Below are 22,083 nucleotides of genomic sequence, written 5' to 3'. Positions count from 1 at the left end.
TAATTAAAATAAACATCTAATCTGAGTAAAATTTTGTATGGTTACTAGTTAGGTTAGTTTAAATATAGGTGTGATTATTCTGTCAATACTACTAGCTCTGAGTGTATCTTTTCTTTAATTTTTGTTTTCTGGGGTTTCAAATTTTTGGGGTGTCCATTAGGAGAGAAGCCCCTGTATTTTGTTTAATTACTAAGATAAAATCCTTTTATCTGAAGGCAGACTATGTAATTAATGTTTTATGTACAGTTGCCAAATTGTGCATTTTCATGAAAAGAAGAGGGGCAAAAGAGCAAATTGTTCATGTTGTACATTCATTAACAAGAACAGTTTTTTTTTCCTTTATATTATATTTATGCTGATTTATTATTTAATGTGTGGTGATGTATGAGGTTCTTTTCCTTTGAAAACAATAAAATAATAGAACCTATTTGGAATATGCTTTTCATTGTTTACATATCACATCACAAGTGTTAGTCTAGAATCAGTCAATTCAAATATGGAATATGTTTTCTTTGTTTCCCAATCAGAAAAGTATAGAATAGTTCAATTCATATATATGTAATCATTACCAGTTGACCAAAATCTCAGAAGTCAACTGGTACCGGTACCAAATTTGTAGTCTCAACATATAAGATTTAAGGAATAGCAACTGGTACAGGGATCCAATCATACAGCAGTCTTGAGTCTGGCATTTGCTTTGCTGATTCAACACTAGGGGACCTCAAGTTAATTGTTAATTTTATAACTCTAAACAAAACAAAACCTATCACATCAAATAATATAAATTAATTAAGAAAGAAAACAAAGATGAAGAAAAAGTGCACATAATTAATGAATGAATTAAGACCTTTACCTTTTCATGTGATAGATTTGACCCCACAAAACACACAAAAACTGGGGCTACCTCTATAGTCTATTATCGTGTATAATAAATCATCTGTTTTAATCTGCACTAATCTTAAAGCGGATTAGTCTCTTTCCCTTCACGAGAATCGTTCCACCAAAAAAATATGGTTTTTTTTGCATCTAGAAGAACTGTATTATTAGTGCGAATTCTTTAATTTTTCAAAGGAAAAATACAATCATGCATCCTCTGTGTGATATGGAAGTTCAATGCCTATGCAAACCTTTTGCGTACAAATATTTTATGCTGTTGCTACCAACCCCTATGATTAGTCAGGACACAGATTTGAACAATAAAATAAAGCAAAAAAAGGGGGAAAAATTAATTAAGTATTCCACGATATAAATAATTTGGTTGGTTAGTGTGATATACCTCTACAAAAGCCAGCTAGGAACACTTCAAAAAGAACAAAATCCTCAAAATATCTTTTGATCAATTGTGGTACGCCGCAATCGATAATACCATAATCTTCAGCTTCTGTTGCCGACATAAAGAGGATCTAGAACATATCTTTATGTATAACATTTATAGGTTTACTTGTGTTTTTTGCATAAATATCCGCAATTGTGTTACGAAGTTTAAACATATTTTCTGCTTGCATCATTATTACATCTGCATTTGTATTTGGCCTAATACGCATGCATACGTGCGTGTTATTAGAATTGCATGTTTGATGTTTGAAGATTGTTTTAATAAATTTTTGATCTAGTGAAAAAATAATGCTATCTCTATAAGAGGTTGTATGCTTGAAATTCTAATGAAGAACTTTTTTCTTTTGAATATTAGATAATTCAGTGGTTTGATTCCAACCTACTCTCAAAATGATTATTCCCTCTTACAAACAGAGTTAAAAAATCTCCTCATTTTGAGAACCAGATATGATTTAGTGAAAAAAGGCAATGAAATTCTTTAAGAATATTTATTTTTGAAGGTTGGCGGGTTACTGCCAATTTTTTTAAGAATATTGAAGCTTGAAAGTATAGATCTCCGTCTTTCTCTCAAAATAAAATCCTATCGCTCGACATGGCTATGTTGAAATCAAAAGCTTCCCCTTCCATAATGCACCAAACTTGAAAACATGAGCGTAGAGCAACCTCAAAGAAATAAGAACAGATCTAAGTATTGCTTAGGAGTGACTCAACTATCTCTATAAACTAAAATTTTGTAATTTTGTCCTTCAAATTTTGTAAATTTATAATTACTTGTACTATTAACTTTCTTTATAAAATAAAATTACACTAAAAAAACATATTCAACTTTTCAATTTCAATGTTGTAGGGAAGCTTTGTGCTTCTCCCAAACATTCAGGAAGGGGAAATAAATTTGTTGTGATTCAAAGTTCAGGAACAGTAACTCTGAAAATTCTGTTTTTTCGAATCCAACCGTTCAATTTTTTCTCTGCACGCATCTCAAAACAGTTATTTTTTTTGTGCACGCGTGAATGATTGCAACAGATTCATATCCTTGGGAAGGTGACATGTGTGAAAAGAAACAAAAAAAATTGCTCTTTTGTATTTCATGTTTGTTGAAAAATATATATCGTCTCACACGTTGGCCCTTCGGAATTTACCAGTACTAATTAGAGGTGATCAAAAAGGAGATTAACTGTAAGTCTAGTTCTGAGTTGGGCTCAAATTTTTTGATCAAATTTAATTGAGCTCAAATGTAGAATTTTTAGCTAATTAACTTGAGTTCTAGTTAATAAATGTTGAGTTCACCACTGAATTCTAATTCAAAACGGAATGATATGGATAATGTTATTCACTTTTTTTAGATATAATTTAATTCTTTTTCGATTTTTTATTATAAGAAAAAATATTTATAATTAGCAAAATTCAATATTTATTAATTTTAAAAAGAATACAAAATTAAGCTCAACGAAATATGTTTGTGGGCCTGAAAAAATCTCATTAGCCCAATTTGATGGATGGACTTAATTTTAGCATAAATAGAAATCACTATGAATTAAGTACAACAATTTGACGAAACAAGAATTCTCAATAGCGTTTGCTTTATTTATTTTTTTGAATGAATGAATTTGTTTTATTAACTCCCAAGTTAAGATGGCTTAAATTATTCTTGTTTGGTTGAAACTCAGTCATGACTTAAATTGTTATCTTTATTTCCGACAAAGAGACTTAAATTATTCCTATTTATTGAAACTTGTTACTTAAGTGTGACTTAAATTATATCTATAGAAACTTTATTTTAATAAATAACTTTTTTAACTTTTATTTCAACAACATATTTAGAAGTTAGGAAAATTAATAAATTACATAATAAATTTGAGGAGGGATCCACTTACAATATTGGTAAGTTCCAACATCTTGCAACAATTTGGTTTTGCGATTTTCAAAATTCAAACAGTTGTAAATAACGGTATGCGGTCGTCGGACGGATGGGGTACCGCCAAGCGATTAATCGGTATGCGGCCGATTAATCGGAATTATGCGGACAATTTAACGTTTTTATTAAATTTATGTATATATATCATAATTTATTTAACTCATTAAACTTATCAAATAAACTCAATTTAACTTAATTTTATTATTATAACATGACACTACACTTATTTTTTTTAACGCATAAGCACTTTACATGTGTTAGTAACAGATTTATTTAATGAAAAAATAAATTCAAGAGTTAAACTTTTTTCAAATACTAATAACATATTATGTGAAAGAATGAAACAATCCAATATAAAATCACTAAATTTAGTTTATAATAACAACTTAGTTTCATAAATGAATATATCATACTAATTGAAAAAATTACAAAAATTACATCAGTTATTAGTAAGTAAAATATATGATAAATAAATAGAAGAATAATTAATCAATTTTAAGTAAGTAATTAAGAAGAAAAAATATATATAAACAATATTGAATGTATGTCCAAGCACAAACAAAACTACAATACATGATTTATTAAAACTTATTATCACACACTATCACATAAAAAAAAATCAATGTGAAAAAAAAAATTACTGAAATAAATTGGAATAAACGGGAATAATCGGCCGATTAAACGTTTTCCACCGCAAACATGCCTCTGTTAAGGGTATGTGTGACTGTTTGGCCACCTTCACCGATTAATTGGCCGTCACGGGCAATTTTTACAACACTGTCTCTTACTAAAATGTGCTTGGAGATCAATTTTACATTTTTTATTTTTTTTTACTATTTATTAAGTATTTTACAAAATTGTTTTTTTTACACAATTTTGGACCATTGAAATAGAAGTTTTGTAAAATACTTAATATATTAATAAAAAAATTCAAAAAAATGTAAAATTTGATCTCCAAGAACATTTTAATATAATATCATGTTGAACAGTTTAGATTGACGGTTTAGACTTTAAAAATCACAAAACCGAATTGTTGTAACTTATAAATGTTGCAAGTGGATCCCTCAATAAATTTAGAGTTTAAGAAAAGTAATAAATAACATGATACATTTGGAGGCCGCAAATCCAGCTACTGATGTACTTGCTAGTGGAAATCACATAACCAGTGTTTTAATATTCGGTTCTTATTCGGTATTCGGAAAGCCACCGAATACCGAATATACAGTATGCGGCCGAATATTCGGATTTTTATTCGGATTTTTATATTCGGATTTTCAAATAAAAAATCATAGGCATTAACTCTAATAAACATAGATAAACATTACAAATAAGCATAAATAAAACATAAGTTCAAACTTAAATAAATAAAATTATAACTTATTCGGTTCCCATTTAGAATCTTATTCTCTATTCGAAAATATTCGGTTCATATTCGATTCTTATTCGGATTCTTATTCTCTATTCGGAAATATTCGGTTCATATTCGGATTCTTATTCTCTATTCGGTTCATATTCGGTTCATATTCGGTTCATACTCGGTTCTTATTTGGATTCTTATTCTCTATTCGGAAATATTTGGCCGAATAGATAATATGCGGAAAAATATATTCAGCCGAATATTCGAAACCGAATATTGGACCGAATACTCATTTTCTATTAGGTTTCCAACCGAATACGAATATTCGGCCGAATAGGCCGATTTTTAAAACACTGCACATAACCACGTCACAAAATCAGGTTTTGGTAGAAAGCCAGAGAACTAGTTCCATTGTTGTTTTCTACAAAATCTGGATATAATCCCAACCCAGGAGTTGGCAACTAACTATTTTAAAACAAAATAACAAGATCACGATTAGAACAGCTTGTGTCAAACGGAGCAACTTTCTTTCGGAGCACCAGCAATGGGATCAGTAAGAGACAGGCAACCAAAAACTTTTGGTCAAAATAGTTTCGAAACAACAACCAAATACGGAAGCAATTTTGATTTGTTGCATAGAAACTAAGTTCAGAAAATTCCAGAAGTAACAGTACTGGTGCGCAGTACAGGGACCAACAACCTCGTAATCAACTTAAAAATCAATGTAAGGCTGAAATTCAAAATCTAACATACACCGTCTCACTTTCCGTAATTAGAAAATATGAAAATTGAGAACAACAAAATTCTAGAAAATTGAAGGGTGGAGAGGGGGGTAAAAAATTGAGAGAGGATCCGATCGGGTTTTTGGAGGGGTGGATGATGTGATGATGAAGTACGAAAGCAAGGTGATGTGGTGTCAGTGGTTTGTTGCACCAACATGAAAGTGAGGCTACAGTGCTATGCATAGCACACATGGTCCATACTATAGATCAATATCTTTGTTTTCAAGGTTCAAACAACATTATCTCCATGTGAAAATGTACTTGGTATAAAAAATAAAAATAAACCATTGAAAATGTATGTCTTGAAAATTTTACATTTTTAAGATCATGTTAATCAGTTCAAATTGATTGTTCGGAAATGAAGATATCAATCTGTAGTACAGACCGGTATGTAGTACCAGAGCCTAACTGGTGTATATATATAAGACAGACATTCATTTGGCTATATTATAACTAGGAATGCATATTCCGCACAATACAATAACACATGAATAACCAAAATATCTCCAACTAATAATACAACTCTAAATAAAGATCCATAACTAAGCCAATTAAATTATACCATACATTAATTAATATATTATTAGGCTGGAGAATTGCAATGGTTGGGGGCAACACCAATGCCTACTTTTCTGGGGATGTACAAAAATGAGAGCTATTATTTGGTTACATGAAGTAGCTCAGAGCCTTTCTCTTTCTAGACCCGCCTTCCCCATACAGATCGTTCCATTGTACAAGCTCATTCATGTTTGTCGAATCTGACGAAACACTAGCTGATACCTGAACATCCAATTAACACGAATTATTAGTCTAGTAATTTTTTTTGAGTAAATTTGCAATCACTGAACTAAGTTGGGAATTCTATAGAGTCTGTGACTGCATCGAGTTGCCGTGACTGGTACTTGATAAATGATATAAAGTCAAAACCTGTTCATGGGCAAACTTGAAATCAGCCATGGAGAGAGAGCGCACATCACAACTACCATGCAATGGAGGTAGCGGCCTATTTTCTGCCTCAGCTTTGATTCGTTCCTGCACCAAAAATATACATGAGCATAATGAAAGGAAATTCAGAAAAAAAAAATAATAATAATAATGAAAGACTGGCTTGCGCAGGTTTCTTCGAATGTATCATATGATGTGATGATATATTGAGTGTATATTTCAGTTGGTACCTGATCAATTCCTATATTTTTCTTGTTTCAATTATCTCTGTCTTTTTACGTTGCTGCTTATTAGATAGGGTTCAATTGACAGTTTGACAAACATAACCAGGCAAACAAAGTGTTTTGCTGATGAAAACCAGTACATTACAGGACCAAATTGAAACACTTGACAAATCAAACACAAAAAACCTCATGTTATTCCTCTCTACATATACTCGGTGCATGGGCATGAACTGAAACAGTACTCTATTGTAGTTCTAGTTTAGAGGAGCTGAGATGAAATTCAACTCACCTTCTTTTCTCTTTCTAGAAGTTCTCTGATAGGTCGGTGAGCAGCAGCAACACACAGATTCTGAAAATTTAAGTATGAATACATTAAGATACACATAATACATTACACAAAAAAATAGACACAGTTGATAATTAGCTAATGTCATTGCCATAATTTTGTTTTTTAATTAAAGACCTTCATTAGTGATGCCAACCCAGTTGGATCAATAATGGTCTCTTCTTATATACCATACCGCGGATACAAGTACCAAGGCAACACAGAAGCTCATGATAAAGATATATTCATTTACGAGTGAGGCTACGGTACTATGATAAAGATATATTCATTTCCAAAGTTCAAACTATCAATCAGCACAGCTCAACATAATTTTCATATGAAAATGTAGTTGGTGACTAAATTTTTCATTTTTCAGAATTTTTTACTATTTTATTAGATAGGTAGAAAATCACTAATTACGAATGGTCAAGAATTTTTAGCTCAAGTGATTTTGTACCTATCTACAACAATAGTAAAAAAAAATTCTGAAAAAATATAAAATTTGGTCTCCAAATACATTTTCATATAGATATCATGTTGAACGGTTCGAATCGACTGTTTGGATTTTGAAAACAGAGATATGGAATCATAGTACGGACCAGTGTGCACTATGCATTGCACCATAGCCTCACAATTAATTTATTATTTATAAACAGAAGGACAGGTCTTAATAACCCCACAAAAAGTGAAATAAATAAAAACAACAAAACTGACCTTGAGGTCACTTCCGGAATAACCATCTACCATATTAGCAACTGCCTCAATATCAACATCATCCGCCAGCTCTTCCTTTGCAAGTATTACTCGCATTATCTTTTCTCTGTTAGCTGCATCTGGTAAGTTCACCATCAATCTGTACAAAAAATTGCATTTAAAAGGATCAGTAAGATGAGGTTTTCTATTAACAATTGGGCCATAGGTTGTGCTGTAATACAAGTACTACAGTTGATTGACTAGACATAAATATAGCATCAATAACTAATTCTTCACAACCTTAGACGACTATCTGTTTAACTGGACAAAATTAGATGATACTTCCACTTAATGAAAAGGGAGCGAAGGGGAAGAGAATATGAATAAATATTATGTCCCCTCCAAAATGGGCTGTAGAGGTGAATGAATTTTGGTCAACCCCTCCATTTATTCACAGGATAAAAGAAAATTGAAAAGAAGGGTTGATTTGAGGATCTATTGCAGAAACACGGAATTTAGTATAGATGTTAATTAAAAATGTTTTAGATTGAATGTCAAAATCTACCATATTTTAAAAGCTCATGCATGACATCTAACATCTTGCAGAGGGATACATGTATTGATATTCTGTAGGAAAACAATTCATGCAAAAAAAAATAAAAAATACCTTCGGGGGAGCCTTCTTATTACAGCCTCATCAAGATCAAAGGGCCGATTTGTAGCCGCAAGCACCAAAACACGCTCTCTATCCTTGGTTCTGAGTCCATCCCAATTCACCATAAATTCATTTTTCATCTTCCGCATTGCCTCGTGCTCACTGGGATTCTCACGCCTGCCCAAAAAGCCGTCAACCTACAAATTTCATTGATTATAAATTCATATAGTCACACCAGTTATCGACAACCAAGAAAATATAACTAAAAAATGTATGATTTATCTTAATGGATCCAGCTTATTTTTTAATATTTTGATGAGTTTACACTTCATTGACACTTTTGAGTTTTATAAAAAAGAACAATTAAACAAACCTCAAGCCCAGTTCACATGACAAGAGCACTGATATTATATAAAGAAACCAAAATGTAACTCAGAAAAACATGCAGACTAACCTCATCAATAAAAATGACACTAGGTGAAATCTTGCTAGCTAGAGAAAACAGGGCTTTTACATACTTCTCTCCTTCGCCAAACCACTGTACCAATCAGCATTTTTCAAATCAGCAAAACGTACGAATGGAGAACAATTATTATGATAAATAATAATTTAAAGAAATATTACCTTAGAGGTGATGCTAGACATGGATATGTTGATAAAATTGGCACCAGCTTCTGTTGCCACAGCCTTAGCAAGCATAGTCTTTCCTGTACCGGGTGGACCAAAGAGCAATATTCCCTTGCATGGCTGAAATAGACATACACAGCAGGTCCATTGAAAGTTATTAGTTGTGGAACCATTTACATATTAAAGATAACTGCAATGCTTTTCACTAGCTGGTATTCTAGAAATTATAGGGTTTCTATTTGGATTTCTATTTGCATACACACCTTTCATCTTACTTTGCAAGAAAATTCATGTGGAGTCCTGCTAAACCTTAAAATACCATGTACACCCCTACAAAAAATAAGAAATATCACACATACACCTCCACAACACCAAAAATTTCCTGTTTTCTCCAAACTATGTGAAACTACCCTTCTACATAATTCATATCCTTTAGGAAGAGAATAGGTGACATTCACATGAATTATACGAGTAACAACAGAGGTCTGGTTCTTGGAGGAGTATGTGTTATTTTTTTTGGGCTCTGTAGCATCATCCATTAATTCAGTCTATACTTCTCTTCAGTTCTCATATCACAACAAACAGGCACAAGCAATAATCAGGAAAAAAAAAATTATACCACACCTTCATTAATTGTCCTTTTCTGAATAATTCGGGCCTCTGAAGAGGAAGCATGACAAGCTCCTTTAGGGTTTCCTTGACTTTCTCGAGAGCTCCAATGTCGTCAAAGCTGACCCCTATTTCATTTGAAGGTATGACCTCCGCTAGAAGCTTTTTCTCAAATTCATTCTCTGTCGCCACATCCTGTTAACAAAAGAAAATATATACATGAGTTGTCACCAAAAGGAGCAAGATGTCAAATTTCGTTTCTGTTTTTTTTTTTTTCAAATTATTAACGGTGTACATTTATTCTGAGACCACAGCTGAATACCCATCAATTAAATGAAGTGTGACTTAGAAATGTATAAATATTCCAGCTGGTACTTGGTGATACCTTTATGGTTATAGCTACCAATTCCATTGGTATTTTATTCTTCCAAAATTATGCCAGCAGCTAGACCTTTCAAATTAACTTTAGTTGCAACTAGTCACATTCAAGTCCTATTTTGCATTAGTTAACCCCAAATTGCACAGGAATATGTAATTATGACTCATTTTATAGTCCCCAAAGTCAATATTTTGGCTAATATTACCTCAATCCTACAATGCAACAAAGCCGATCAAGAAGAAAAGTAAACTAATGCACTGATACATGATCAGATCGGCCAAGCAACATCCTATCAAAATCTGGTACAGGATCATTCCGGCACAATATAGTTTGGATGCCTTATTTCAATTTTGTTGTGATTCCACTAACACCATTCCAATTCCTTATCTTGAGGCATATTTGTTTTTATTATTTGATATTTTGAGGCATATCGCATGTTTACTAGAGAGCACAAAAAATAATTCATACATGACAGAATCTGGCCAAACTACTCCATATCAAAATCTGGTATAATACCATTCCAGCATAGTTTTCGAGGAAACAAGTGCTAGGTATTTACTAAAACTATGATCTCTGTTGAGTTGAGATAGTATAAATATCTTGAATATATAAAAAGAATGCTACCTTGAGAGATTTCTTTGTACCCTTAGAGTCACCCTGAATATTTTGTAACATGCTAAGCCCATGCTGAATACTGCAATATTTTAATCAATAACCTATTAATTTGTAGGTAACAAGATTTAATTGTACAAGCAAAACAAAAAGAGAAAATTCAGCAAACCTTTCACTAGACAATACAAGCTTAGATTCTGACAACGTTGATGTATCAAAGTTTGCACTCCTTGCGTGATGACTCACAGCAAAGCCAACTATTTTATCCACACCTAAACAACCAGAGATGCACAATATTACGTACTGTGAATCACATCCTTACAAATTTCTTGAAAAATTCTAACAGATAACCTTTTCCATTATTTCCAACAAAATATGACAATAAGATCTTCTCATACAGTAAAGACAAGTACAAACAACCAACCAAAATTGTAAGAAACAAAGTGTTAGTGTATACTCACAGTCGTTAGTGAGGGTCTGATCTTTAACAGATATTTTCTCGAGATCATCACACTCTAGGCCAACACGAAGCAAGAACTGAAGAGTGACAAAAAAGAAAATCAATTCAAGTGTGGGAATAGTAAGGTCTTCCACACAACTCATAGCAATATCTAACTTTTAGCTTACAAAAACAACATGTGAATATGAGAGTAGAGAGTTGAGTGAGAGAGAGAGAGAGAGCATACTGAACGAATGCTTTGAATATTAGACTTCGCTTTAAGAGTCTCAACATCCTTTTCTAGTCGCTTCTTCCAGTCAGAGAGCTCTGTTTCGTCCTACAACAAAATCAAACTTTCAGTTCTTTGTACTTCCAAATATACTAAGACACTTCTATTAGTTTGTGTTGCTTTTCTTTTTAATAAATAAATGTGTACCTGTGGTGCCTGGATGGTGACCTTATTTGGGAATATTTTGGTCAATTGCTTCATCAGCTTGCTTGTCTCTTTATTTCTATCATGCGACCGGAAGCTATCCTGAGCACCGAAAAATAAATTTATTAGAATATGATAGAAAAAGAGCTGCTACAACCGATCTCAATTTAGACCCAACTCAGACCAGGTCAAAAAAGAGAGGACATTGTTCAAAGATATTAGCAATAGAAGTATGGGTATGCCTTCTAATAAACAAAATAAATATTTTTCTCTTCTTTTTTAGTGTCAAGGAACAAAACTGAAGCAATTTAGTTAATGTAATTCCCTTTGTCGACAGCAACAAGAATGTTGCATAGTTAAACATGGAAAAGAAACAAGATACGCCCATAATTAAAAAAAAAGTCATCATATAATAGCAAACTGATAAAATTTTCAACTGAAGACTTTACATAAGTTAAAGGAAAATATACCTGGAGAGCAAAGTCGAATAGAGATTGATTGCATGGAAATTTTGTTAAGAAAAGGCTTCCAGAGTGTGACTGCAAATACAAAAAGTTGTTAGTTTCACAACCAGAAGTACACAAAATGAAACCAAAAATAAAACACAATGACTTCACATACTGGCAGAGATCTAAACTAATAGAAACTTCAAATTTTTGTTGTCCTTTTGGCCTTGAACCATGTATAAACTTTGCAATAGCTCATCTTTCAAAAATGCTAAAAAAAAAAACCTTTTGCTACTTTATTCTAAAGACATTTAGCAATGATGATGGAGCAAAAATTAAAGAGAGGGATATTTGAAATTGTATATAGGACGCTTCTCATGATTTGACAAGGAAAACGTGATTTTTCCTATGCTTTTTGAGAAAGTATGCTTTGTACATCATTTCTAAGGGCATATTTGAAATGGTCCCAGATCTCGAGTAAACACTAAACAACCAAGATAACATAAAAAGCTATACAGTGCTCAATGATATGAAATGCGGCAAGCTGGTCCTCAATGCACATAAAAAATGAGAATGAGAGGGAACCTTTTCCTTGCGACTGTCAGCCTGGATGTGGGACCCAATAATAAAAACACCAGCAGGGACCGACTCTAGCTTGGTCCTCATCAAATGTGTCTCTACACCTGCCATGAATTTCTCAATATCCTTAAGAAATACCACCAGTGGTCCCTTCTTTGTTTCTTCTGTGGCAAACTGTAAAAAAAACGAAAACAAAGAGGCACCCACTCGTTACAAAAAATTAACAGACCACGCAGACCCCAAAACAACCTCACAATAAATACTATACCCCCTTCAAGAAAAATAAAAAGAGGATATTCACAGAGAGCCCTTTGGGATTTCAGAGATCTGACCAAATTACCCTTTTATCCCTCATTCTGACGATAAGAATCATGTATTCCTTGTGCAAGGATGTACATAAAATTGTCCAGAATAAAAAATTACAATATCATCATGATGATAAACATATGCTACAGTGATGAAAGATTATTTAACACACCTCAATCAACTCACTCAAGGGATGTTTATCAGAATCTTCCCATCCTGGCGTATCAAGGCAAAGAGATTCGGCTGAAACCAAGAGTCTAGAATAAGTTTATTTACATCAGATAGTAAAAGATCTTCAAAATTAAGAAAGGAATGGTATTGTGCTGGTCGATGCGGTACCAATTAACAAAATAGCATCAATGATATTATAATTTTTCTTAAATGTATGCTTGGCCCATATCTGACACACCATCGGATTGAAAGCAAAAAAAAATGGTGCATTCTCATCTACAGTCCTACAAAACTAACACAAATTCGGTGGCTCTCAAAAACATCAAGTGATTTGAAAAATTAAACAATTTAATGCACGAACAGATAGCACACAAATCAACAATTCAATGAATATTTATCAAAATCATGTGAAACGCATCTATAACGCTCGTTCTGAATCGATGTCATATATTTGATTTCAAGGGGATCCAAAATTTAACTTTACAGTGGTAAAAAAATAAACAAATGGCAGTCGCTATATCCCCCTTTCCTATCAATAGAACCTACAAAAATATCCAATTATTTTTTTTCCTTTTTCATTAAATTAGAGATAAGAAGTAAGAAGAGCAATTTGGAAACTTCTTGGAGTAAGAAGAGACAAAAGGATCCAAAGATTTTCTCATGTTTCATACATATGATATATTTCCTCAATTTAAGATAATGTTAGACTTCCTGAATTTTGCAGAGATCTGCATGTAACTTTATTCATGATGCTTTGACATTTTGCATGGTTACGTAAACATGAATTGTTTGTTGCCCTTACAAAACCTAAATCATGTTCCAGACTTACGAGTGCAAAAGAAACCATGGTCTTCTTCACAAAGGCCACCTAGGTCATTTCCTTCACATACTTTCTTGTCAAATCGAATTCCAACCTTAGAAGACCCGTTATCTTCAAAGGCAAGCATCACCTTTCCCTTCTGTCCATACTCAGGTCCCCTATATAAAGATCACAGGAAAACCGTGCAATAAGATAAAGCCACAGAAATATAATCTCTAAATTGGGTTCCTTTTGCAATTAGCACCCAATATTAGAACATTTTCTAAAATTCTCAAGCAAGGAGCTAAAATTTAACCACCATGGATACATGCAGATGACAATAATTATTTGTTGTTGGCTTCCAACTTGAAAGAACCGTCAAGTTCATTATAAACTAATATGAAAAAATCAGGGCCACTTCATTTATTTTTAGCTTCACCTTGCTTAAATGGTTAGGGTTTAGTGTCCAAAGAGGCAACATATTTAATACATCACGAAAATAGCTGCAAACTTTTTTTTTCAGTTTTTTCTGAATGTATTTGGACAGTGATCACAGGTTTGGCCAATATTTCATCTTGCTGCTCTCCATGTAATCAGCAATATAAATTGCGGCTTAGCTGTTGCTAAAATATTAAAATTATAATAAATATCAATACTATTAACATCAGCATGGTACTATATCTGAAGGAGTCTATTGAAATGGCTCACCTATGTGTGCGATATAAACCAGGAGTTGCAGAATCGATGTATCTTACTCTATCACCTAAAAGAAGATAGCGTATCAGATGGCTGTTTTAAAAATAAATGTAGACCCATTTTATCATAATTTTATCTTTAGGGGAAGTGCCAGTAAGATATTGTTGACAAAATTATGTTTGGTTCAATTTTAGACTTACTGAACATACACCTTTCCTTTCAAAGGGGAATGAGTGATTATTTCTAGACACAAAATTTACAGTTCCAACTAAGAATATATTATGATACCTTCCTTATAGGGTTCGAAATCCTTGAACGATTGTCCCTGAAACCATTGCAAGTACAAAAACAAGATGCAATATTAGGGGTGAGAATATATCAGATGTCATGAAACCATTTTCATACCAATATTTCCAAAAATGAATAGAAACATGGGTATATACTTAGATATGGACGAAATTCAGATATAAATGGCACATCAGATGCAAACAGTTACAATTATACATACATATAATTTCAGATATCAAAGCAGATGTTGTTAAATACATCTTTGATAGAATAACATTGTTGCTCGATAAAAAAAAGAAGGTGAATATAATACAAGCAACTTAGGAATTATGACCAAATATCATTACTTTCATATCAAATAAAAATGTCATTGTTTTAACCGAATCATTTTTTTATATCTAGTAAGAACAGCCCCAATTTGTATAATAACTAGTTTTAAATCAAGTTTAAATGATATCCAAATTTGAGCCCATATCTGCTCGCCAGTGCCAATACTTTATCTGAATCCATAGTGCCTAGAGAATCAGTATGCTTCTGGATATTGATATTACAAGTGGATACTATCTGACCCATTTGAATCTACATGTCATGTATTAGGTCGTCTCACAATATGGGAAACAACCAAGTTACTACTAGTACCAACAATTGAAACAAAGTGACTTACACCAAGTAAAAGCAGACAATCAACCAAGAGAAATCGAGCATCAAAATGCTTAGCTACAGCTTTGCCCATAGTTTCTTGATATATTTCAGTCCCTACATACAAAAAACATCGCATCTGTAATTTAATTCTTCCTTTTTATTTATCTTATTTATTTAATTCTACCTTTCGTGTTCACGAATAAATCATCAGACTTGTGTATTCAGATACCCAAAACAAATAAGAAAAAAACCTTACATCCTAGCGCCTAAAAAGAAAATTTAAATCTATTTTTCCCCAAGTATACAATCAAGCAGTGATCTCTCATAGAAAACATGTTATATAAGTTGTCAACAGTTATATATGCAAAGATAAATTAATGCTATTTTTCAAAGGCAATACCTGCTGGGCCAGTTAATAGCATACGCTGGCTCAAAGATGAGATGTTTTTCGTCAATTTTTGGAAATCCTTGCACTTGAGGTGAACAAATGCATCTGCAACAATTGCATTTTTTGTGTTCTCACTGGAAGATAATGAAAAACAATAATATTAGTAATATATAAAATAATAACAGTTACAAGTAATACTACAATTGTAACAGAGAGGATTTAAAGGGTGACCAGGGTTATGGTTTAACAAAAAGACATGGACAGAGCAGCAAATGAGAGAGCACAGGAAACAGCCTAAAAAAAAACACTCCAAGCTTCTAATTCATCATAACTCCTTGATAATAAATTGTGCCAGACCCTTTAAAAGGCTTAACACTACAATCAGACAAAATGAAAACCAAGTAGAATACCATTTGTCGAGTTAACTAGTTTGACTCTTTGCCAAATTGCCCAAGTTCTAGGGCTCATTTTTGGTAACATGTAGGTACCGATCTAGATCAAATATATTGATTCCTAACCACAACAGATTTAGCAAATTAACTTGACTAAAGCGACTAGAATTGCCATGCAAATTTTAATTCGCTTCAGATGATTGGGGCTTTTACCGTATCGACATTTTGTTATTTTCAGGTGCCCTTCTAATTCTTCACACATTACTGGAAGAATATCATATCCCAACATAACTATAGCATTGTGCATGATTGATTATATGTAAAAAGCACCTGAGGTAATAGGGGAAGTCATCAAAGGAGCATTGAATCTCACTGGGTTCCAAAACAGACTGTTTCAGAGTTTCCTTTAATGCCTGTGGCTTTGCTGATGCCGGCATTGCATCTCTCTGATCTGCCAGAAATTTGTAGAGACTACCAACATATGCCGTTTCGCCTGAATTTCGTGAAAAATAGGGTCAGGTGATAACTTCATCCTTATTATAGTCTTTTTTTTATGGGGAGAGCTACCTCTTATTATCCTAGTTTATTTGCATTATTTGTTTTATCAAGGTTCCTAAATTATGGAAAGTAGCAAGCAACCAAAAGAAAAAGGTCTTCCACCAATGTATTATAAAGATGCAAGCACCCCACCTAACATGATAAAGGCCATATGTAGTTTCCAAAATCCTTAAAACAAATACATACATGTGTATTCTTTATCCTTTATAAGGTCATGGTATACAAAGTAAAAAATGCCTAAACACCTAAACAACATGAGAAATATTTACAAAACACACAAGGATTAATAGTTTTGGGGGAAAGAATAGTAAAAGCAAATTGATGAAAATTCACAGGTCGAAGGTAAAAAAATATTCAAACTGCACTGAGTTTTAATTAAATTTTGAAGGGCAAAAATATAGGTCAGGGCTGCTAGCTGATGAGACCTTCAATTGGATTTGTAAGACTGTTCCTTCTGGTATTTAGTGAACAGATGCAGTAACCACATGTGTACCAGGAAAAATTAAAATTACGAACTTTACATTCCAAATGGTAAATCTGGCACCTACCATATAGAAAACACAGGTATAAATAAAAGACAGTACCACTGCACTACTAGTGCTTTTTGCCCTGTAGGGGTGACAAGTTTCACTCAAAACAAACTGGCAGGTTGCTAGATCCAGTCTGATCAGAACTAATTCATAATTCAAGTCAAACCAGAACAAACCAACATAAGTAAGCAATTTTTTATTCCACCTGACAGGTCAACCCGACCCAGGTGAGTACTGGTCAATGATTCTTGACCCACTAGCATGCCAGAAACATCGACTAACCTATTAGAGTTATTGTACCAGTAGTGACTCTAAAAATTTCAGTTGTTGTTACATGTGTTCATCAACTTAATATGGAGCCTTCAGTCATTATATAGCACCAATAACTACCTCTTTTAAAAATGGCAAACAGGATGGTACCAGCAAAAGAAAAAAATGTATATTCCATTCAAGGTGTCTGATATGCAGTTATTTCACCTTTTCTCGCTATTTCACATACCGGTTGGTACAATGTTTATTACTCCAAATTCACCTGCCCCAATAAAAAACAGCAAACTCACCATGAGGAGGAATAGGAGGAAGGCCAGAGCAGTCCTTCTTGTACACCCCAAGAGACGCAAAAATTGCAGAGCTTTTAGCTGCAGCAGTTAAATGGTCTTTAGCTTTCGACTCGAATCTTGATGCAATTTTTTGTGCCACCCCACCACTCATGCACCGCGACGAAGAGAATGTCGGTTTAGAACTCTGTTTCTCCCCTGAAGAAAGTGGTTGAAATATCTATAGATGTGCATTAAGGACCACCAATTTGCCTGATTAATGGTACCTATCTTTGTTTTGTTTTGTTTTGGTTTGGTTCATTTTGCTTGGTTATGGTTCCACTGGTTTTGCTTATAGGTATGCCTAAATAATGGTACTTATCCTTGTTTTATTTTGGTTTGGTTTTGGTTTTGTTCCTTCTGTTTGGTTTTGCACTGAATAAATTATCTACATAGGGATAAATACCTCATAGAGACAGTACTTATGAACCAGTAATTGGTATATGTTAGAACTGCAGAACTATTATCAGTAGACATGCCAACACAAAACAAATGAATAGATGAGATCTATTGGGAGTCGATGGTGCTGTTAACCATTGTTCTTGTTGCAAACCTATGAAATTAACACTTCACAGATTGAACCTTTTTTTGCCAAAAACACAGATTGAACTTGTTAATCATAAATATGAGAACTTAACAATAGTATAACCAGTTTTAGTCTCAATGGTGCTAACCTGTGTCTTAATTGCAAATCTCTGAAACCAACACATTCCCAAAGTGAACTTGTTAATCATGATATGAGAACTTAACTATAGTATAACCAATTTTACTACTTGCAAAGATCATAAAAAGGATACATAAGCATGCCTCCCAGTTGAACTGAAAACCACCTCATCTCCACCTGTCAATACAATATCAGAGTCCTTATCTAGGGTTTTTCCATTCACACGCACATGACCCTTTGAGCTCACATTCTCAAGCATCACAACTGGTGTGCCGTCACGCTTAGCCCAAAAAAAAGTTATAAAATCTAGTCAGGAAATGTATCAAAATCATAAAACATGGTTCGCTCTCGCTTCTTTCATAGTCAACTCAGATGTTAATAAACTTTATTTCTTTGATTAGGTTGGTGTTTTCTATTTCTTATGGGTATTGATACTTCAATATAAAGATATCAATTCCCAACCAACCTTGCAAGATCAAGGTATCATAATTCCTCCAGTAACTTCAGACTCAACCCAATTGTTCACAGACTTGATTCAGGACACCTAGTTCCGAACAGCACGATGAAACAGTTGCATAACTAGCTTATGGTACCACATTCGCTCTTGTATGAATTAACAATCACTCTATGCAACTAAACAATCTTATAATTATATAAAATCCACAAGAAAACAAAGCGTGTGTCCTACATTTCTTTTCCAAAGAAGGTGAAGTTCAGTAAATTCTGTTCAGATTAATTAAACATCAAAAATCATTCTTATATTCTGCTAAAATTAATGAAACTATCTCAATTACAACTTAATATTTAACTTATTGTCTTTGGCCAAACCACAACCTACGGACATCAACTTGACAATGTGTTTGCCTAGATTGACTCCAAATGAGTTAGATGACTCTAACCAGTAAAAGTACTGTTTCTTACATCAACTTGTCGCAATTTGCATATAGTAGCACCTCCCGATGAATTGCTCAGCCGCAGGTTGCATTTCCTGCCATAGCCGACAGTGAACATAGACCCAGAAATTGGTTGGTGGGGATCCTTCATCAAAATTAGAAAGTAGTCAGACAAATGTTTAACTGCTAACAATAACAATCGGCAAAAAGGTAGTAATAGAAAGGAACATTTCATATGCACCCATGCAAAGTATCAAAAACATGCTTCATTGACCAAGTAAACTGTATGCCTCATAATCTTATCTAACCCCTTGTTGTTCCCTTTATTCCAAGAAATAAAACAAAATCCAATGCAACCCTCTCTGCTACTATATTCTGTTAAAAAAAGGAGAACAGAGGGGTATAAAGGGAATCTTTCGAAAAGATTTTAAGTTGCGAGCGTATACCTGAGAGCACTGCGAAAGGAGCTTGCCCCATGCCAGTGGGGATGCTGCCTTAGGTTGCGGCTTGTTATTTCTCTTCTTAGTCAATTGTAGTGGCTCCGCACTCTTCACCGATGCCTCTGTCTCTACACTCTCTGTATTTAACCCCAAAAATTCTATTCAGAATATAATGAAGTTGCAAAAGTTACAATTCTCAGCAAACAGCACCAATAGGTACTATTTCGAACATGAACCCATTTGGGTTCCGTAATTTTGAAAACAATTCTTGAAATTCCCTGCAATTTGGGCCCCGCAAAGAATTGACAGGCTAAGGGCAGCAAAAATCGACAAGTCCAACTCACTAAACAAATTACCACCGTACTTTTTATGCAGTTGATATTAATTGATGTTGAATATTCATATGTTAGAGGAAAACAAAGAGTAGAATTATTAAAGTACAGATCACTGGATATTAAAAAAACTCACCATGTGCTTTCGTAACTGGAGGCTGCTCCTCAACTGCATCATCTGGCACTGGTTCACCAGTCCCGGGCCCTTGTCTCTCTACCTGTATTTAAAACAGAAAAAAAAAAAAAAAAAAAAAAAAACATTTACATAAGCAAACGAACGCAGAGAATAGCAATTACTGAGCTAACCCCACTGTACATACAGAACCGGAGAACAGCTGAACAGGTCTCTGCATGTGCAACCCCACTGTACAATATAGTGATCGGAAAAGCCTAATTTCTCAAAGGTTCCCTCTATTCAAAAAGCAACGAGATTACTGCTGAGGGTCGAGGGAAGTCTTCTGTTTCCCCACCAAATGGAAGAGGGACAGAAGCGAGAGTCAATCCAAAAACAGGAAAAGAGAGAACACAGAAAAATAATTCCCGTTCAAGAAGAGATCAGGATCTTCCTCTTCCTCTTCCTCTTACCTTGATTCTTTTTGTGCGGCGTCGGGAGGGAGAAGTAGCGGGAGGTGGCGCCGCCGCTGCTCCCGACGTCCCTGCGGCCGCTGCCGCCGCTGTACTCCGTCTAGTTTCCACCATCTCTCTCCCTCTCTCCCTTATTTCGCTCCTTTTACGCGCTTTCTCTCGACGAGAAATTTCGGATCGGTTGAGAGAGGTGAGAGGAGAGACGGGGTATAGAAAGAGAAAAAGAAAGCTGTGAGAGAAATGGAAGAAAGAGAGAGGAATGAAAGGAGTGATTTCTATATGCGCCGCCTGATATTAAGTTATCCTCTCCAGTTCTAAATCACTTGAGAATTCCATTACTGATGTGATGACACGTCATTGGCTACAACAGAATCGATGGTCTACATGTCAAAGCGGAGACTTGCCTTTACGTGCACACGTGGACTGAGTTAATGTGAATGCATCTCTCCAGTTTAACTGAACCGGAGGGAAATAAGCAGTTTTCCCAATTTTCTTGTTGCATTGTTAAAAAAAATTGTTGCTTGCTCCTGGAGCATCAGCAAAGTGTGAGTATAAAAATAATAAGATGCGTTGTCGATTGATTGGATACAGCGCGGTGTAGGATTCATATTCTCGACAGTCGACACCGTCTCAACCGTGCAAGTCATATTAAGTGGTGCATTTAATGTTTGGACCAACCAAAAAACGATTTAAATGCGGCGCTTGCACTTCCCTGTTAATTAATTTAGAATAGTTCAAATTTTGAAGTGGTGCCATCAAATTTTCAAGAGGGATCATCCACTTACACTTTTTTTTCTGAGCAAAAGTAGGATGTTACGTGCTTATCAGGAGGGATTGGTAAGCACACCTCTGAAAAGACTATCAGATTGACTTCGAACTATTAATCTAAATCGTTGAAATTCAAGTATTTCGTGAGTGATGCATGTACATGTAAAAATTTTAAAGTTTTGAATTTATTTAGCACATGGTCAAGCGGTCAAAACAATAAATATTTTATAAGTTATTTTTTTAATTGTTTTATATATTAATTTTTCATCATTTTTTTACATGTACATGTATCACTCACGAACTACTTGGATTTCAACGGTTTTGATTCATAGTTCGAAGTCAATCCTATAGTTTTTTCGAGATGTGCTCACCAACCCCTATTGGTGAGCACATCACATCCTAATTTTGCTCTTTTTATTATGACGCTAAATTACACTCTATGTTTCCAAAGTTCAAATAGTTGATTCAAACCGTTTAACATGATAGATATATAAAAGTGTTCTTGCATATCAAATTTTATATTTTTTTTGAATTTTTTTTACTATTTATTAAGTATTTTACAAAATCGTTGTTTTCAAACCATTGAATTTGTGTACCCATCTTAATGAATAGTAAAAAAATTCAAAAAAAATGAATAATTTTATCTACAAGTATATTTTTATATATTCATTATGTTGAAC

The 22,083-nt window shown here is 33.8% G+C and overlaps 1 protein-coding gene across 2 annotated transcripts; it reads right to left on the bottom strand.

Moving 5' to 3' along the window:
* Nucleotides 1-5,825: 5,825 nt before the first annotated feature.
* Nucleotides 5,826-20,916, bottom strand: LOC144555446 (uncharacterized). Of its 2 annotated transcripts, none has more exons than XM_078303780.1 (28): nt 20,636-20,916; nt 20,187-20,268; nt 19,725-19,876; nt 19,307-19,423; nt 18,519-18,665; nt 17,686-17,902; nt 16,368-16,530; nt 15,658-15,779; nt 15,280-15,371; nt 14,616-14,652; nt 14,340-14,394; nt 13,662-13,810; nt 12,834-12,904; nt 12,362-12,529; nt 11,801-11,869; nt 11,334-11,432; nt 11,145-11,234; nt 10,920-10,995; nt 10,628-10,730; nt 10,471-10,540; nt 9,483-9,662; nt 8,856-8,978; nt 8,686-8,769; nt 8,244-8,428; nt 7,598-7,736; nt 6,848-6,907; nt 6,317-6,421; nt 5,826-6,169 (listed from the first exon to the last, which is right to left on the bottom strand). In XM_078303780.1, the coding sequence occupies exons 1-28, from the start codon at nt 20,747-20,749 to the stop codon at nt 6,056-6,058; spliced, it is 3,183 nt and encodes a 1,060-aa protein (XP_078159906.1). In that variant the 5' UTR covers nt 20,750-20,916; the 3' UTR covers nt 5,826-6,055. The 2 variants fall into 2 exon arrangements, with proteins under 2 accessions (XP_078159906.1, XP_078159905.1); XM_078303779.1 differs by having other exon boundaries at nt 19,725-19,855; nt 20,636-20,915.
* Between the last annotated feature and the right edge of the window lie 1,167 nt (nt 20,917-22,083).

This window comes from Carex rostrata, chromosome 6 (genome assembly GCF_964058835.1).
Source record: "Carex rostrata chromosome 6, lpCarRost1.2, whole genome shotgun sequence".
In the NCBI taxonomy this organism is placed as follows: Eukaryota; Viridiplantae; Streptophyta; class Magnoliopsida; order Poales; family Cyperaceae; genus Carex; species Carex rostrata.
Note: the sequence above shows the minus strand (reverse complement) of the source record. Positions and strands in the feature narration are given on the sequence as shown.